The sequence below is a fragment of the Talpa occidentalis genome, unplaced genomic scaffold, assembly GCF_014898055.3.
Source record: "Talpa occidentalis isolate TD23 unplaced genomic scaffold, MPIMG_talOcc4v2.1 talOcc4.6, whole genome shotgun sequence".
In the NCBI taxonomy this organism is placed as follows: Eukaryota; Metazoa; Chordata; class Mammalia; order Eulipotyphla; family Talpidae; genus Talpa; species Talpa occidentalis.
In genome coordinates, this window is record NW_023604972.1 from 82,412,672 (window position 1) to 82,430,612 (window position 17,941).

The following is a 17,941-nucleotide window of genomic DNA, read 5'->3' on the forward strand; positions in this document are numbered from 1 at the left end:
TGGTGTATGAGTATGGTGTCTATCAGTGGCAGAAGAGTAAGGGGTGATACTCCCTCCCAGTAGCAGTAACTAATTCTTTAGGTATTGATCCCATTGTATGTTGAACCTAGTAAAAGCATTTTTACTCTGTGATCCTCACCTTCATCCCTCACAATCCTCTCCTTCTCCCCATTAAAAATAACTTAATTATTTATGAGTATGCCTTCTCTGGTGTTGAAATCTGTTATCTGTAAACAAATATTAACATACCTTAGTTCTAGTGTATTCAAACACCTTGATAAAGGACTAAAAAATATAAGGGGACACTTCATTTTATTTCAGAATTGAGTGTACATTCGTTTTAGTTAAACCCTTATGGGTATCTTTTTTAGAGATCTAGGTGATAGACTAAATCAAGGACAGTTGTTTAAGATAATTGTTGTCTGTCCTCTTGTCAAATAAGGTCATATGAAAACCATTCTTCCCCACTGTGCACTTTTATGATAAAGTCTCATGGTTCGTTTTTTTGTTTATTGGCAGGACTAGGTTTTCTTTGAATCAAGTGTTCCTTTAGTAATTCCATTTATTGTTCTTCTATTTCTCTTTAAAATAGGGTTTTGTTTTTAAAAAGTAAGTATATAGCAGAAAGAAATGAAAATCTTGGTGTGTATGTATGTTAATTAATATATATTTAATCTTCTAGTAGATATTTATTCCTTGTTAACCAGTTCTGCCTGGTGATAAATAATCTGGTTCAGTTAGCTATTAAATTGCATTAATGTTTGAAAATTGCAACTGTATGTTACCTAAAGTGTGAGAATGTGCCCAGTTTTACATCCAAAAATTCTTTACTTTAGAGTGATTTAACTTGTAAATAATCCATACGATTTATGACATTGCTGGAAAAAGAAACTCATAAATTGCACATATCTAAAATCAATCAAGAATCAAAGGATTTGGGGTCTCCTTGGTTGTGCAAGGGGTTAAGTCTCAGCACTGTGAAGCTATCCACAGCCACTGCAGCACGAGTTTGATCCCCAGCCAGGCAGCTAACCCAAATGGCACAGCAGACCTCACCTGTCTTGCCTGCTGCTCCCCTCAGTGGTGTATTTCAGTCGATCTGCCTGTTCTGTTCCCCACTCTGTCATGGGTGAATCCTCTCACCCCTGGTACCTCTGGCCTGGTACCCCAGCTCTTGTATGCATAAATATTTTTTTTAAAAAAGAAAGGTTTCATTGAAGTATTTATGAGTGGTAAGAAACTACTATTTTGCAATTCATTCAGCTGTCCTAAAATTGGCTGTACATTGGTCCCTTATAGTCATACTTTTGAATAGCTACTATTTATTAGAATTACCTTTTGTCCTAATCACAAAGAGACCTCAGATGGATATGTTAATTCCAGAGATTTACAAATAATTGGGTTACCATAGACCATGTTAGATAGCTTTACTTTACTATATTCTTTTCCTAGTTTTAGGGATAGCTGTTAAGGATTTGAGACTTACTCTGTTCATTGATATTTATGTGTTCAATTCATTCCCTCCTTCAAACCCCCATGTAAGATACAGTAAAAGAAGAAAAATGAAGCCTCTTGCTTGACTTACCATATATTGTGTGTTCCAATTTAAAGAATTATTTCCTAAGTTTACTCTATAAATGATTTTTTTTTAATTTTAGATGGCTATTAGTATTTTAGATATTATCATTTTTGGTATGTTTGATTATATTTAGCAAACATAAAATTTATAAGTTGTTGTGTCTTACAAAAAGGGTTATTGGATTACTAAATTTCTGTCTTTCTAGGAATCTATTCGATGGTTAGAAGATGAAAAGGCTCTCCTAGAGATGACTGAAGAAGTAGACTATGATGTAGATTCATATGCCACACAACTTGAAGCTATTCTTGAGCAAAAAATAGACATTTTAACTGAGCTGCGGGGTAATTCTTTCCTTATATTGTTTAAAATCAGCTTAATATTTGTATTTTGTGATTACTGGGGAGATTTCATATTGCAAGGAGACATAGGAAGTGCAAATCATGAGCATCAGTTAACATCTTTCCATGGGTATAAAGACAAAACTAACCATGTTTCTTCTGAAAAAGAAACGTGGCTTATCATTATAAGTACTCTCTAATCATCAGTCTTTTGAGAAGATGGCAGACATCTTCTAATTAAAATGTGGAAATATGTATTTAACAAATTTGTAAATTTTATATTCCCATATCAGAATTAATACTCTACTAGACTGATACTTCTCAGAACCCTTTAGTCTATTCAAGTCACTTTCATAGCCTATCTACAGAACTTTCTGTTTATCTTGTGTCTTTTCTTTTGAACACTTGTTTTCAAAAAATCAAGGGGGAGATTTCAAGACAACTACGCTTTCTACTTTGCTTATGAAGGGAAGCCTGTAATTTACCCACATGCTACATCTTCTTGACTTTTTCTTACCTCTGTATAGCTTCAGATATGCATTTATTGTTATGTGCTAATTTCCTAGGCATTAGCAAATTAGCTGTTTATATGCAAGTGGGCATCTGGATGATGTGTTTGTACCTGCAGTGCAACATGAAACCAGATTGGAAATGTTTTAGGCACCAAAAAAGCTGCTTAATTCTTTAAACTTGTTCTTTTGTGAGGTTGGTTATATGAAATCATATCCTATAGTGAAAGTTTTCCTAATGCAGAATTGTTTGTGCAGGTGTGGGGTTTCTAAATTTACTTGTTTTTCATGCTTTCCATTTTCAAGACTTGAAGTATTTTGATCATTTTTATAATCTGCCATATAATTCACAAGCAGCTTTTCATTATGTGTTTTATTCAGAAGATAGGTAATAATGCATTTTAACATTTTTCTTCATAAAACATAGCATTCAACTTAGTTGACTGCTATTCCTTTTCTCAGAATTTATGTATATCATCATATCTGGAACATTGAAGAAATTACCATATATATAGATATATATTGCATTTCTCATTCCTTAGAAATTTTTTTTTACCATCTGTAGGATATGGCATTAATATTAGAAGTTTGAGAGTTATTATTTTTCTATTAGCAGCCATCATATTCAGAAACTCTTTAACTCTTCCTGAATTTCAGGAATGTCAACTTTTTAAAGACATTTTATACTTTTGAAGAGAGGAAAAACATGGAGGTTTTTGTATGTTTCTTCTGAAGGTCATAACCTATGCAATACTGAACTGGGTAATTCTTTGTTAAGCAGTGACGTCCTGTGTATTGTACAATACTTATAAGCATTCTTGGTCTCTTGACCAGATGACAGTAGTGCCACCCCAGTTGTGATAATCAGAAATGTCTGTGGACATTACCAAATGCCCCCTTGGGGACAGAAATCACCCCCCCCCATTGAGAAACAGTCATGGAAAGATTTCACAGCTAGTACTTCTGTCAATTTATTTACCTATGTCTTATTCTTACGTAAGTCTGAATTTAGTACACGTTAAATGGAGACAATTTTAAGACCAAGAAATTTATTATCCTATAATCCCCCTTCCTAGTCTCACTTCATATGGAAAAAAAAAGACGTTTTTAACATTCAGATATCTTTAAAAATTCCACAGCTTATAAAGTGGAAATGGGAGTAGAAATTTCCTAATATTGAGAGAAGAAATATCTATTTTACAATTTAATAACATTCATAGTATTCCTTTTGTACACAACTGTACATACTTAATACGCATAGCCTGCTACAATTTAAAAAAGAATATTAAGTTGAACACTGAAATATGCTAAACAGAATAGAAATCTGATAATGAAAAAATAGGTATTTCCAGGAATCTGTAATGATTACTGTTACTTTACCATAACTGAACATTGTATTTATTAGTTCTGAGTTGCTGGACAACAAAGAACAAAGGCAGAAATCCTGAGTTAATGCTATAAGTTGTTTTGATAAGCCCCACATAGTTGTATACTGTATTTCAAGCAATACAATACTTATTCCCTTGTTCTTTTTTTTCCCCCCCAAGATAAAGTGAAATCTTTCCGTGCAGCTCTACAAGAAGAAGAACAGGCCAGCAAGCAAATCAATCCGAAGAGACCCCGTGCCCTTTAAATTAGTATTTGCTGCTAAAGGATCCCCAGAACCCTCACTATTGTAATATAAAATGAGTCAGTTGTAAGGGCCATTTGAATGTTTGAAATTTTAAAGTGTATGTGGAAAATGTCTTTGTCCCTTCACCTGAATGACATTTCAATTTTGTGAAACACTCCTTTGTCTACAAAATGCTTCTAATCCAGGAGGCAAAACCAAGATTTGGGAATAGTGAAGCATTTTGTTTCATTTACCCAAATAGTGATTTACTTTTGGAGATCCTTGCCAATTTTATTTTCTATATGATTAAGTAAGATTGTGGACCTGATCCAGAAGTCAATAGTAGGGGGAAGCCACAGCATTTCCTACTTCCTTGGTTCAATTTTTGTAGCAAGACTGAGCAGTTTTAAATCATTTGCGTGCATGCATACCTCATCAGTGGTTGTACATACCTTGCCCACTTCTAGAGACAGCTGTGCTCTCCTCTTCCTGCTTTGTGCCTTGACTAAGGCTATTGACCCTAAATTTCTGAAGCACAGCCAAGATAAATTACATTCCTTATTTGTTATTGTAAATTACCTTTAATGTGTGTACATTTTTACTGTATTTGAGACATTTTTTGTGTGTGACTAGTTAATTTTGCAGGATGTGCCATATCATTAAATGGAACTAAAGTCTGTGACAGTGGACATAGCTGCTGGACCATTCCATCTTACATGTAAAGAAATCTGGAATTATGATTTTAAAACCATATGACATGGTTCTAATTTTCTTAGCATTTTCTTTGTAAAGAACTAAAATATAAAGTAGTTGGTGTATAATAAAAAGTAATGAAATTCTGAGAAGAGTTTTATCTTAGGATAATACATTTATATGCAGTGTGTGTTCCAGTGTGGTATTAACAAGATTAATAGTGCAATTTGATCCTTACCAATACGATTATTTAAGTTGAAGTGTCCATTAGCACCAAAACATGTACCTTTTTAAATGTACTATTAAAGGAAATTGGCTTCTGATGCATGAATGATTACATGTACATTGAAAGTAGTCCATAATAGAACTGTTAGTTTAAGCCAAGTGTAGACAGTACCTAACTCCCTTGAAAAAGAATGAAACTAAAGAGATGATTTTGCCTTAAGAGGCAGCTCTAACCCAAGCTCTATTATTACCTAATGTGTGATGTTTCACCAATAAGTTGGTGTAGGGTATCCTACTTTATAAATGGTGGCGCTTATTTTTACAGTTAACTACTCCAAGGAAGTGACCACTTTTCATGTAAATATTTTCTTAAAAGATTTATATCTCTCTCTAGGAGTTTTCCCTCAGTTCCCACAATAGAATCCAGGAGCAGGTTAAGAACAAAAAGTCTCCCAAGGATATCTTGTTTTGATTTACTCTAGGGAACTGCTTAGTTCATTCATATGAGCCCAAAGGGAAGCTATGAATAGAGAATCATGAGCCAGACTCCCGATTTCACTGTTCATAGAACTCAGAGGATAGTAGTAGGAAACCCTAATATCATGGTGAAAAGCCCCTCTGTAAACTTGAAATATAGAACAAATGTAGAACAATGTGTTTATTAATAAATGTAATCTATGGAACGAGTTTTAGAGATAATTTACTTCAATACAATCACCTTTGTTTTGGAAGGGACTCAGGTTTTCTTGCAGCTATATGTTCTATTAGTGTTTATTTCCAAGAGAAGAGGAAAAATGGAAAACTGTTACTAATGACCTTGCAGAGGCTGTTTTAAAAGGTAGTTTTTGAGAAGAACCAATCTTTAAAGGGCAATAAAGAGATGTGAACTTGTTCATTTTAAAGCACAAATTATTATTTAAGTTAGTGGGTATTGCTTCTGGAAGGTCTCCTTACATCCAAACGTACTGCCTTTATACTATAATGGCTTCATTCTGATCATTAGTAAAGGTATTTGAAAAATCAGTATCAGAAAAGATCTTAGTAGTATAATCAAGTCCTTCAGTTTCACAAAAAGAAAATTGAAGGCCAGATAAGGGATTAAAACTCAGCAAGTTCATAGGGACAGACAGAGGGGGAAATGAGTTAAATCTTAAAATTACCCTATAAAGATACAGAATGGTACAAGTGAAATTTGCAAAATAACTTTCTTATAAGTATATTTAATATTTATGTAAAAAAAGTGGCTTGATGCAGCTATTATTTAAAGAATAATTTTTTAGTCTGGTTTAAGCCTTATTTACTTTCTGAGACTTGGAAGCTGATATCCCTATTAAGTAACTAAGAATACTCATTATTTCAATTACATAGGACTGTTTTAATATCACTTTGAAAAGAGGTTCCAAAATAATCTTTTAGGCAAACCTAGGTTTATTCAATGTACCTTTGTTAATTTGGAAACACTCCTATTAGATAAAACTAAATATTGATGAAGATTTACTAATTTCCTTATATAAATAAGCTACTATAATTTTTTATTAAAGGATGTTAAGACTAAGTATTATAATTTAAACATAGTAGCTAAGATTCATTTATGACATCTTGAAATTCTCAGCCTGATATTTTTAAAATAGGTTAAAAATAAACATCAGGAATATGAGGAAGTAATAGAAATTTTATTATCCAGAATAATCATGAATACTGAAAGCTTATTTTGTGAAAAAAATGGCTAGTTGGGATTTTTTGGCTTTGGAGTTGAAGGGCAGAGATTTGATTTTAACTTTAAAGTTAATTTTGATTTACAGAACCCTTTGCAATTTTGTTAGACCTAGGATTATTTCTCCCAGGAAAAATACGCAGTCTTAAAAGTATTTCATTTTAGTTAAGCATCCTCATCTTACAGGTAAGGACTCATGCCCAGAAGTAATTTGCCTGGTAATCACATGCTGGCAGTAGAAAACTCAGGCTTACGCAGAACTCTAATGTAGTCTATGATGCTACAGGATAACTAAAGGGATAGGCAGTGATAGAAGTTGTATAGACTAGAGAAATAATGAGAGAAGCAAAAATAAAAACATTTTAAGAAACATTTTACTATACACACGAATAAGAAATGGTATGGGGAATATGTGACTTTAGCATATTTTAATTTTTTTACTTCTTAAGGGATAAAGGTCTAAAGAGCTGAAGGCCTAAGAGATCACAGTAATATATATAACAAAGAAAGTAGAAGAGTAACATCTTTATACAATAAACTTAAAAAAGATAAGTGTCAAGTAGTTGTGCGTGTCTGCGGCTCTTGACTTGAAGATTATCAGTATATAGATTGGACCCTAACCTGTGTTAAACATTAGAGAAACCAAAATTAAAAAAAATTTTTAACTTGGTACTTGGAATTGACTTATAAATTCAGAGTAATAAATAAGTGGTGACAATAGTAATCTGAAAGCAAAAACAGTCCAAGCACAGGGTCCTAGAGGAGCAAAATTATCGTACACCTTCCCAAATTATTAAAGATATATAATTCCAGTTTCGTTTCTTGAGTTTGAAAAATTGTTTCCCAGATACCTAAGAAAAGTGGATACCTTCTGCATTGAATCCATGTAGCAGTCTGAAAAAAAGCCAAAATGGGATGGTATTGAAGTTAATTTGGAGCATGTAACTGCATATATGTAGTTACTATACCATGGGTTCTAAAACATGAACACATCAAACCTATGAATCCCATCCACTCTTCACAGTAGTCATTAAGGAAATTATTCTTCAACTACATCTGTAAGTACATAATTTTGGTGCCTCTTTTGTCATAGTTTTGTCTTAAGATAATTTGATTAAAATTACCTTAAACCTCTACTATTCTAGGCCCAAATTCATTAGCACTTGTTCCACTTGAAATTAGAGGTAGAAGAAAAATGAATAGCTAGTCTCACATGTCTCATCTACCTCTCTGAGGTTACTATTCTTGAGGTTCAAGACTACTGGCAGGTTGCTTTCCTCTTGATACCTATGTACTCATCAAAATCCTAGTTAGCAAACCACATGTAATAAGGTATCTTTCTATTTCAACCTGAGAGTATTTTCAGGAAGGCCAATAGGAAGAGGTCAAGATAGGTTAAAATGTCTAAAAAAATGAAGATAAGTACTCCATGAATAATCTTCAACTCCTAGGATTAATGTCTTACAAAGACTCAGAAGTACTACTAACCTGTCAATAAAGTGAAAAGCCCATTTGTCTTATAAAGAACTACTTTATTTAGAAAAATCAAATCAATGACCAAACTACCCTCATTGTTATTCAATCTCTAGAATATGGATGCTTTAAAAATGAATTGGGACAATAGGCAGAAAGTTGTGCGCAGCGATGGGGTATTAGTTAAGAAAGCAAAGTGTTAGTGATTAAAAATAATGAGTATAGGTTAGTAATAACAACCTGCACGATAGAAGCCTTCTCTGCTTTTGTAAGAATGACTGACTTAAATGGAAGAAAGCTAATTTTATTGCCCAGATAACCAACACCCTTTTTATTTTAGGTATGTAGCACTTCCCTCAGTCTATAAAACAAGTAGTTACTACACCAGTTAGAAATAATCAGAAATATTTTGTATTTAAGGTGTACTTAACATTAGCTATTTACAAAAAAGAAAAAAAAAGATCCAACTATATATACATATATATACACACACATATACATATATATATGTATAAGGATTCTTAAATTTTAATAGGCTAATTTGAAGAGACAAAACCATGAATGGGGGCTGGAGGGAAGAAGCACACACCATAACACACTTTGACAGGCTATTTCCAGGCTTAGACTGTTCTTAAAGAAAATGTTCTTTCTGCTGCAACTAACTAGTCTCCATCTTCTACACCAAATACTATTCCATGTCATGGAAGTGCTATGCAATATCTCCCAGGTAGCATCTTAAACCGCTTAAAAGCCTTTAAATCTAATCTGAAGGTGTCACACTAAAGAAATGTAAACACTTAAGAAACATGTAATTACCTGATGAAGTCATCTATGTCCATGGAACGGGCTCGCTTGTCACTAAAACCTGTGCTGGTTAGGATTTGCTGTATTTTATCTGCTATGCTGAAATCTTCTGGTATTATCTATCAATAAGATTCAGAATAAATGAGCAACATATCTTTAATGAAGTCACCTTGACTCTTTTTTTTTTTTTTAAGTTTAGTAAATCATGAAATAGATACTTTTCATCTCTATTCATGACAGTTTGAAAGCCTGTTAGTTCAGGTAAGAACTGATCTCTAATTAAGCAGTTGATCTTTAAAACATACCAAATGTTCAGAAGATATAAATTAATCATTATACTGCCATTTTCTTAAAAATTCTGAAATAGTTACGTTTCAGTCTGGGGACATCATAATAAAACCTGTAAACTAAATTTTAAAGCAGTTACTACTTTAAAAATAACTTGGCATAGGGCCTTCCCTGGTGGCGCAGCAGTTGAGCGCTGGGTTGCAAGGCTGCCCGCAGCCTCTGCAGCACCAGTTCAATCCCCAGCCAACAGCGAGGGTCCCACAAAAAAAAAAAAAAAAAAACAAAAACAACCTTGGCATCAAACTTTTTTACCTTTTTTTCTAAGATAACCTCTAACCCTTGAGTATATGAAATATTTTATACTTAACAACTTCTATCCAAATATTTTTCTTTATCCAGTTTAACCTTTTCCCACTTAGGCAGGTGTACAAAGACTTGGTCCATTAAAGAAAAAATGGAGATAGCTATGTGGCACATTAATCTATGTTAAGTTCTGAGTCAAAAAATGCAAAGGAAATTTATCTTTGCTCTGTTTAATTAATCTGAAAACTAAAAAGTTACCAAGTATCACATAGTGTATATGGAAATATTTCAATTTCTGGGCACTAAAAGTGATTAAGATGTCAACTTTAAATTTGTAATTGCTATATGAATAACAAACAGATGGTCACAGTTCAGATGGTCCCAGTTCAGTTCATAGCAAATGGTACACGTTTTAAGCTGAGCAAACTACCGCTGAATTTCTATGATTAAAAACTAGTTAAAGAGGGGGCCTCCCTGGTGGCATAAAGCTTAAGTCTCAGCACTATCATGCTATTACCCCCAGCCAGGGAGCTAACCCACGTGGCGCAGCAGACCTCTCCTCTCTCACCAACTGCTCCCCTTGGCAGTGTATTTCAGCAGATGTGCCTGTTCTGCTCCCCACTCTGTCGCTGGTAAATCCTCTCACTCCACACCTCTGGCCTGTATCCCAGTTTTTGTATGCATAAATGAAAAAAATCTTTAAAAAAAAAGGCTAGAGGATAAAGTGCAATAATTAAGGTTGGTCATACCTGTTCTACACAATATATATATTCAGACAGTGGCACTGACCTGTCAATACTCAAATTGTACTAGTTATAGTACACCATTTGTCATATATAATACTGTTTTTTTAAAGATTGAATGAAACAATCTTATAAAGATAGTTGGCAAATAATAATACAGGAATATTTTAAAATTAAAAAACCATTGAAACTATAGTAAGTTTTTGCTTACAGTATTATGGACTGAACAGTGAATTCTGTAATTCTTTTCCAATAGCTGTTGCACTGCACTTGACCTATAGAATAAAGAAGTGACCATTTAAAAATCGGAGGTTACAAATAATTTCCTTTCTGTTTATAAATCTGTGTTCCACATGTTGAAATTAAGGAACTAAAAAAAATTGTCAAGTATTTATACTTTAAAAACAATCACAAACTAGTTATATTTTAAAAGTAATATAACGTTTCTTAAATTCTTAAAGGTTCTAGGCTCCCCACAAAACATGACCTCAAAAAAATTTTTTAATTATAGCTTCAAGTTCCTTTTACTTTTTTCAACTAAATAAACAGCATGAATCTTTCACAAGTGTCTAAGGGATCCACCATACCATTTTTTTTCCCATGGAAAAGTCAGATGTGTGGTCAGTTTGGGGTTTTTTCCCTTGTTCTGCCAGAAAATCCGATCTAATTCTCAAGTTGTGCCTCCCAAAGTTAAGAGGTAAAGGGTGTCCGTTCAGCAGAAATAACCATCATCCAGTAAATCACTAACTCAAGAAAGAAGGCACCCACTATGTGTTCTCTGGACCTTTTAGAAAACATGGATTTGTTCCTTTGGCCACACACATACAAATCTACCAGAAAGATGATACTATAGACATCAAAGGGCTGGGCACTGTTCAAAAAGGAAAGCCCCACAAATGTTACCATGACAAAGCTGGCAGAGTCTAGACCTTTACCCAGCATGCAGTTGGCAAGGGCAAGATTCTTGCCAAGAGAATGTTTTGCCTTGAGTATATTAAGCACTGTTAAGAGCCCAGATAGCTTCCTGAAATGGGTAAAAGAAAATGATCAGAAAAATAAGGAAGCCAAAGAGAAAGGTACTTGGATTTAACTGAAGTGTCAGCTTGCTCCACCCAGAGAATCAACTGTGAACACCAGTGGCACCTGAGTTACTGGAATCTAATCCCTATGATTTAATGGTGTGAAAAGTATGAAACAATGTATCTGGACTATTAAAAAAGAAGGTAGGGCCTTCCTGGTGGCGCAGGGGTTAAAGTCTCAGTGCTATCAAGCTAGTGATAGCCACTGAGACAAGAATTAAATTGCTGGCCAGGGAGCTGACCCACATGGAGCGGCAGACCTCTCCTGTCTCACCCACTGCTCCCCTCAGCGGTGTATTTCAGTAGATCTGCCTGTTCTGCTCCCCACTCTGTCTCTGGTGAATCCTCTCATCCCCCACACTTCTGGTCTAGTTCTTGTATGCATAAATTTAAAAAAATCTTAAAAAAAAATAGAAGGTAAAGTATATCTGGAAATGGATAATCTTTATGCTTTAGGGTATCTGTTCAGGAAAGTACCAAATTCTAGCACTTAGCACAGTATTTGTAGCACTGGTCCTTCTTACATTGTAAATTAGTAAAATACTTACTTAAATGCTGCAGACAGTGTCTTGTTCTTCCTAACAAAGGTGATCCTTACTAGGCCATCCCATTCCTGAAACAAAAAATGGATGTTTTCTTATATCAAACTTCTTGTCCATGTTTGATAGGTATTATTTTGTATTTTAATATATAAAACTATGAGGAACTTTCTAAAATGACAAAAATATTCTACATCTTATTCTGGCTGACACATGCAAAAAGTAAGATACACACTTGATTTTTGTGTACCTCACTGTGTTAGCCACAATTTTTAAAAATCAGAAAAAAATACATAACTGACATATCTGAACAAAGAACATGGCATTTAAGTGTATCATTTTCAAAAAACTAGATTCAAAACACATGATTTAGGATATAATCTGGGTAACACTACCTCACTTCCTTGAAGGAGTCATTAACAAACCACTTGATTTACCACCAGTTACTGACCACACAAGCAATCATGTTTCCATATAAAGTGATTGCAATATGGTTTTATATCAAGTGATTTGGCTAAGTTGCAAAAACAATTTTGATTGAAAGCGTTGCCCATAATATTACTCTAACAATTATTTTCATTTGCTTATTCAAGTCTCATTCAAATTCAGATGCTATATGTCTCCATAGCTATAACTTCGCAAAATGCAATGGTATTCTAATCTTTTTGCCATTTGCAAACATTTTCCTTGCTCTTTTTTGGTCCTTGCATCTACCTTATGTCAGATTATTCCATCTAATCCTTTACAGGTATGTGTCATAATTAACATTTTCCCTATTTGTACATTCAGGCTGACTCAGTAGTTTTCTCCTGCTAAGATGAGAGACACACCACATCCCTCCACTTCTGGTTTGGCCTCCCCGCTCCCCCTTTCATTGAATGACCTAGTATTTTAGTCTCACCCGAAAATTGATAGGTGGTGGTGGATTCTTAGGTTCTATTCTCACAACACTGGATTCTACCTTAGGTGGTGGTCTGAAGTTATTCTTCCCAACCTGTTAATCAGAAAATGTTTAGATAGCCCTCTCAAAAACCTTTAATAATCAAATGTGCTCTTACAGAAGGCATAGCTAGATAAGGATGAATTATGGCACATTATTTCAACAATGCTTACTTTCATTAGATGGTCCACACGTGCTAACAGCTGTGTGTTAATTGAAAGTCTGCAGTATAACTTATCTCCAGGTTTTGCAACCAGTCGGAGAGCAAATTCTCTTTGGAACATAAGTATAGCACATCTGAAAAGATCACCAGAGAGGAGTGAAAAAATAGTCACTTTCAACTATAAAAATATTTTAGCTTCAATGAATTTTCTTGGGTTGGAAATAGAGTAAAGCAGTATCTGTGGTTAATGGTCATTAGTTCAGCCTGTCAGAAGGTAGAAAACTTTGTTTTAGCTTTATTAACAGAAAATGATCCAGTTAGCTTTGTTTTTATTTTAAAATGGCTGCACCTCTAATCTAAGAAAGCTGGCTGGAATATAATCCCTCAATGATCAGATGAGAAATTATTTCAGATCAACACTAGTCCATCCACCCCTTCCAGGAAAATAAGACCAACACAAAATTGGCTCAGCAGTCAAACTGAATTCATAGGGTAGCAGACACCCTTATGGAAGAGCTGAGGCAGGAGAGAGAGAGATGCTAACACTCTGGGTCCTTGATTTAAAGGTATTTTTATTCAGCAAGCAATGGGGAGGCTTTTGGAGGCCCTTGAACAGAAGAACAGCTTCAAAGGTGGGCTTTGGCTTTCAAACTTTTTTTTTTGCTATGAGTCACACTAAGAAAAATATTTGGCATTGCAATCCAGGTCACAAACATCTGTGTGTGTGTGTGTGTGTGTGTGTGTGTGTGTAATGCAAACAAAAATTTCATATAACTACAATCACTTGGACCCCTTGGAATGAATGCTCTGATACAGTTGACACCATTAAAAAAAAAAAAATTGATGGTCCTGACTAAGGCATAAGAATAAAAAGTCTGACCAAGGCTATTGACATAAGGATTAGAAAATAGGAAAAGGCTATCTGATTTCAGAAGTAGGATGTATACACTATCTTCCCCAAGTAACTTTGTCAACTGAAAAATGAAATAAAGAGATCTACACACACACAATATTTTCTACAAAACAAATTCTCTTGTGTTATTTCAGCTGAATTACTCCCTCTGTATTTGCAGCCTGTACTGTCAATCTTTCTAAAATTTGGCAGTTTGTCTTTTGTCACAAACCTGAAAAAAGGTCGGTGCAGCAGCAACTTGAAGACAAAAGGAGAAGAAATCTGTAAGAGAATGAACTAGTTACATGTGGTAAAGACAGAGAAAACTTAGTATAATGTTCCCAACAATTTGAAAACATACCTGATAAGGCAAATTTGCCACACAAGCATCAAAGAATGGCAAATCTGTTTTCAACACGTCCCCCACCATTACTTGAAGTTTACTGGCCAGAGGCCTGATGAATAGGGGGAGAAAAAAAACAATTAAAAAAGAATACTCTCTTATGAGATTGAAATGAACTTTAATTCTATTATTTATACTCACGTGCCCTGAACTCTTTTGTGAAGTTCAGCTACTAGCCTTGGATCAAGTTCACAGGCAATTACCTAAAATTTTTTTTAAAAAGCTTTTTTTAGAGTAATTATGGAGTATAAATCTTTTTAACTCAATAGTAATTCTTAGATGACTTACGTGAATTAAATTTCCTTCCCCAATTCTACCATCAGTATTCCTTCAGTTATACTCTACCATTTCAAGTAAAAAACACCAAAGAGAAAAGTAGGCAATCAGACAGTGTGAGTCTTCTAGCTAAATGACAGACTCACCATGCTCACCGGCCCCATGCCTTCTAACCCAAGAAAGAACTATAGTATGTCTGTATAGTAAATGTTCTTAGAAGCAAATAAAACAATTCCTAGGATCTGTATTCTTCCATTTACTAAGATCTAAAATATAGTATAACTTGTCAAGTAAGTGAATAGGGATACCAGATAAGATTGAAATTATTATTTGAATTCAACATCTGCTGAGGTTTTACTGACTTCCAGGAAGACCATGTCTACACGTGCTGCTTATACTGCTGATTATACTGTCTGATTCACAAATCTTTTCTTTCTGCTGTGGAGGGTGATACAGTCCAGTTTCCTTGCTCTTCTACTTCTGGTTGGGATTGGCTAACCAGCATTCTAAGCTCAAGAGCAGAAGTTGGAGTATTTCCTAATACCTGACCCAAGCCTGGCAGAAGTTCTGGGGACCACTATGTTCTGCTATGAGTGGCTCCTGTTCAATGGATCCTACTGTTTTGGACTCTGGTAATACAGGTTCCCCACTTTGCCCCTTGAGGCCTTTTGGATGCTAATTGCTTCCTGCTGTTGCTTGATCCTGGATGCTTCATTAATGTTTACTGGTTTAAGCCCATCCCCACACTTCTGAAAATAGTATCATTCTTTTCAGATAATTCTTCAAAATGTGCTATCTACTTTCATTAGAGAGCATAAAGAAGATAAATCTGCTAGCAAAGACTCAAGAGTTGGTCCTCCCTGGTGGCGCAAGGGGTTAAGTCTCAGCATTATGAAGCAATCCTCAGCCACTACAGCCCGAGTTCGATCCCCGGGCAGCTGACCCACATGGCACACAGACCTCTCCTGTCTCACCAGCAGTTCCCCTCAGCAATGTATTTCAGTAGATCCACCTGTTCTGCTCCCCATTCTGTCCCTGGTGAATCCTCTCACCCCCACCTCTGGCCTACACCCCAGCTCTTGTATGCATAAATAAATCTTAAAAAGCAAAACAAAGACTCAAGAGTTACTGTTCAAATAACAGCAATTATTAAAATAGATTTGTATTTGTAAATCAGCTGAGTTTGCTCATATCACCATTTCTGATATCAAAAGACTAAATCCCCCTTTTACCTTTTTTGCCTTTTCTAGCAACTTTACAGTCATATTGCCAGTTCCTGGTCCAACTTCCAGCACCACATCAGATGGTCTTAAAGCAGCCTACAAATAAGCACAAATGCTTTAGTTTTTCTGGCACATCCGAACACATAATTTACACCTGAATATCTTTCCTCATAAGCACTGTTAGATCTTATTCTGGACCCATTTTTGTGACATTCCCGCATGATCTCATTAATACAAGTGGAAATCTAATCCCACTAGACCAGAGGCAAGAGTTCTGAATTAGAAAAACAGGAATACCAGTTCCTTCTGGATTGACATTCTGCTTTGTACATTGGAAATGATTCCAATAGCGTCTTATTACCAACACTGTTATTATCAACAACTTCAAACCAGATTGATTGTATATGATAATCTGGTATTTTACCAAGACTTCTCAGTTCATAACAAATGTATAGTTTCAGGGATGCAGGAGTACCCAGAAATGTGTACAAAACTGAGTGTTTGCATGCATACATTGCAATATTCTGAGCCCATAGTTTTCATCACATGCTCAAAAGAATCCAGAGACAAAAAGTTAAAAAAGCGAAACCAACCCTCATTTTGCAGATGACACTAAATTAAGTCTAGCTCCTTTAACTATGTAACACACACTGCACTCCAGGGTGCTTCCTTTATAACCATGAAAATAATCACTACTTATATTACATGTCCTAGTACACAATTATCCACAACAATAAGACAACATCAATAATCCGCAGAGGTGGAATACTCTAAAGAGTGATTTATGGCACTCCAAAGAGTTCATAATTATCATTTACATTTCTCTGGGGGAACAAACTTCCTAAGGTGTGGTATAGACCTAGGTTTAGGCTTTGAAGTAAATGAACAGTTCTAAATGGTACCTACAAAAAGTGATTAGAAACAAAAGAATCTTTAACAAGTACAGATACACTGCTATGAAGTAAATAATCAACAAACAGAATCTGAAGCAAGGTGAAACCCACACATGCAAAATGAAGCAAATGTGTCAAAGACAACTGAATCCTAGACAAATTAATTAATTCAACAAGCACTAATAGAGTATTTGTTTTGTTCCCAGCATCCACTTTGTGCTAAATGCATCAGCCCCACTCCCCCATCCCAAGTTTCAATTATCTTCAGTTCCAAAACATTCCTGGACAGTAAGGTACCTTGAAAGAGATCACATTCATGCAACTTTTATTACAGTATAGTTTTAATTAAATTTTATTATGTTTAATCTTACTGTATCTAATTTATCAATTAAAGTGTTTCATAAGTATGTATATAGCGGGAAAAACAGTATATCTAGGGTTTGGTACTATCTGGCTGTGTCAGGCATCCACAGGCTCTTGGAACATACCCCAGTGGATGAGTGGTGACTACTCTATTCCTAGGGGAAAAAAAAATCAAACCAACAACTCTCTCCCTTTCCTCTTCCATACCCACCTTATCGATAATGCTGTTAACAATGAGAGGATTTTTCAAAATGTGTTGCCCAATACCCGTGTTGAACGTGAGTCCTGGAAGAAAACAGAAAACGGCCTTAAATTTGCAACTAAAATTAGATATTAGTCCCAGAGTAGAAAACAGAATGGATGGAGGAATATTTCAGCGCCCAGCCACCAAACGTCATGCTTGGAGCCGGGACTGACACCTGCGTTAAGTCACCCCTTCTGCTGGAACGGCAGCCAGGGGCAGCGTGCAGGGCCAGTGGCCGGCGCTCCGGCAGCGCTGCGACTAATTGGCCCTCGCAGCGCGGGCCCTAGCCGGCCTCACTGCCCCGGCCCGTATCTCTGTCGGAGCTAGAGGACCGCACACCCAAAGAAAGCCCAGCCCTCTCCCGTCAGCCCGCACCTCCGGCGCTCTTCAACTCTCCGCGCTGTTTCAAGCGTTCACGGCGGAGGCCGCTCGCCCCCGACTTGATCTTCGGCATCTCTGCAGGCTGCGGGCCCACAGACCTGGGAAGTCCGGAAGATGCAAAGGCAACTATCCCAGTCACCGCACCACGTGGGGATAGTGGCCCCAGCAATGCGCGTCACTCCTGACGTAAGGGGAGGGGCGAGGACACGCCCGCAAGTTAACTCTAGACTCCGCCCTTAGCAAAGGGTCCTCCCTTGGACGCAC

At 35.8% G+C, this 17,941-nt stretch overlaps 2 protein-coding genes across 5 annotated transcripts in view; one reads left to right on the forward strand and one right to left on the reverse strand.

Annotated features, from left to right (window-relative positions):
• Positions 1–4,880, forward strand: part of KIF2A (kinesin family member 2A) — a 62,145-nt gene extending 57,265 nt beyond the window's left edge. For all 4 annotated transcript variants that reach the window (XM_037530395.2, XM_037530396.2, XM_037530394.2 and 1 more), the window contains 2 exons: positions 1,785–1,920; positions 3,974–4,880. In XM_037530395.2, coding sequence (XP_037386292.1) covers positions 1,785–1,920; positions 3,974–4,059 — 222 coding nt within the window. In that variant the 3' untranslated portion in view covers positions 4,060–4,880. The remainder of the gene's footprint in view (positions 1–1,784; positions 1,921–3,973) is intronic.
• A 1,749-nt stretch (positions 4,881–6,629) lies between these two features.
• Positions 6,630–17,855, reverse strand: DIMT1 (DIM1 rRNA methyltransferase and ribosome maturation factor). Its single transcript, XM_037530397.2, has 12 exons — positions 17,672–17,855; positions 17,264–17,337; positions 15,806–15,892; positions 14,439–14,500; positions 14,256–14,349; positions 14,127–14,176; positions 13,013–13,136; positions 12,801–12,893; positions 11,909–11,973; positions 10,493–10,556; positions 8,960–9,066; positions 6,630–7,564 (listed from the first exon to the last, which is right to left on the reverse strand). The coding sequence occupies exons 1-12, from the start codon at positions 17,748–17,750 to the stop codon at positions 7,522–7,524; spliced, it is 942 nt and encodes a 313-aa protein (XP_037386294.1). The 5' UTR covers positions 17,751–17,855; the 3' UTR covers positions 6,630–7,521.
• Positions 17,856–17,941: the final 86 nt, after the last annotated feature.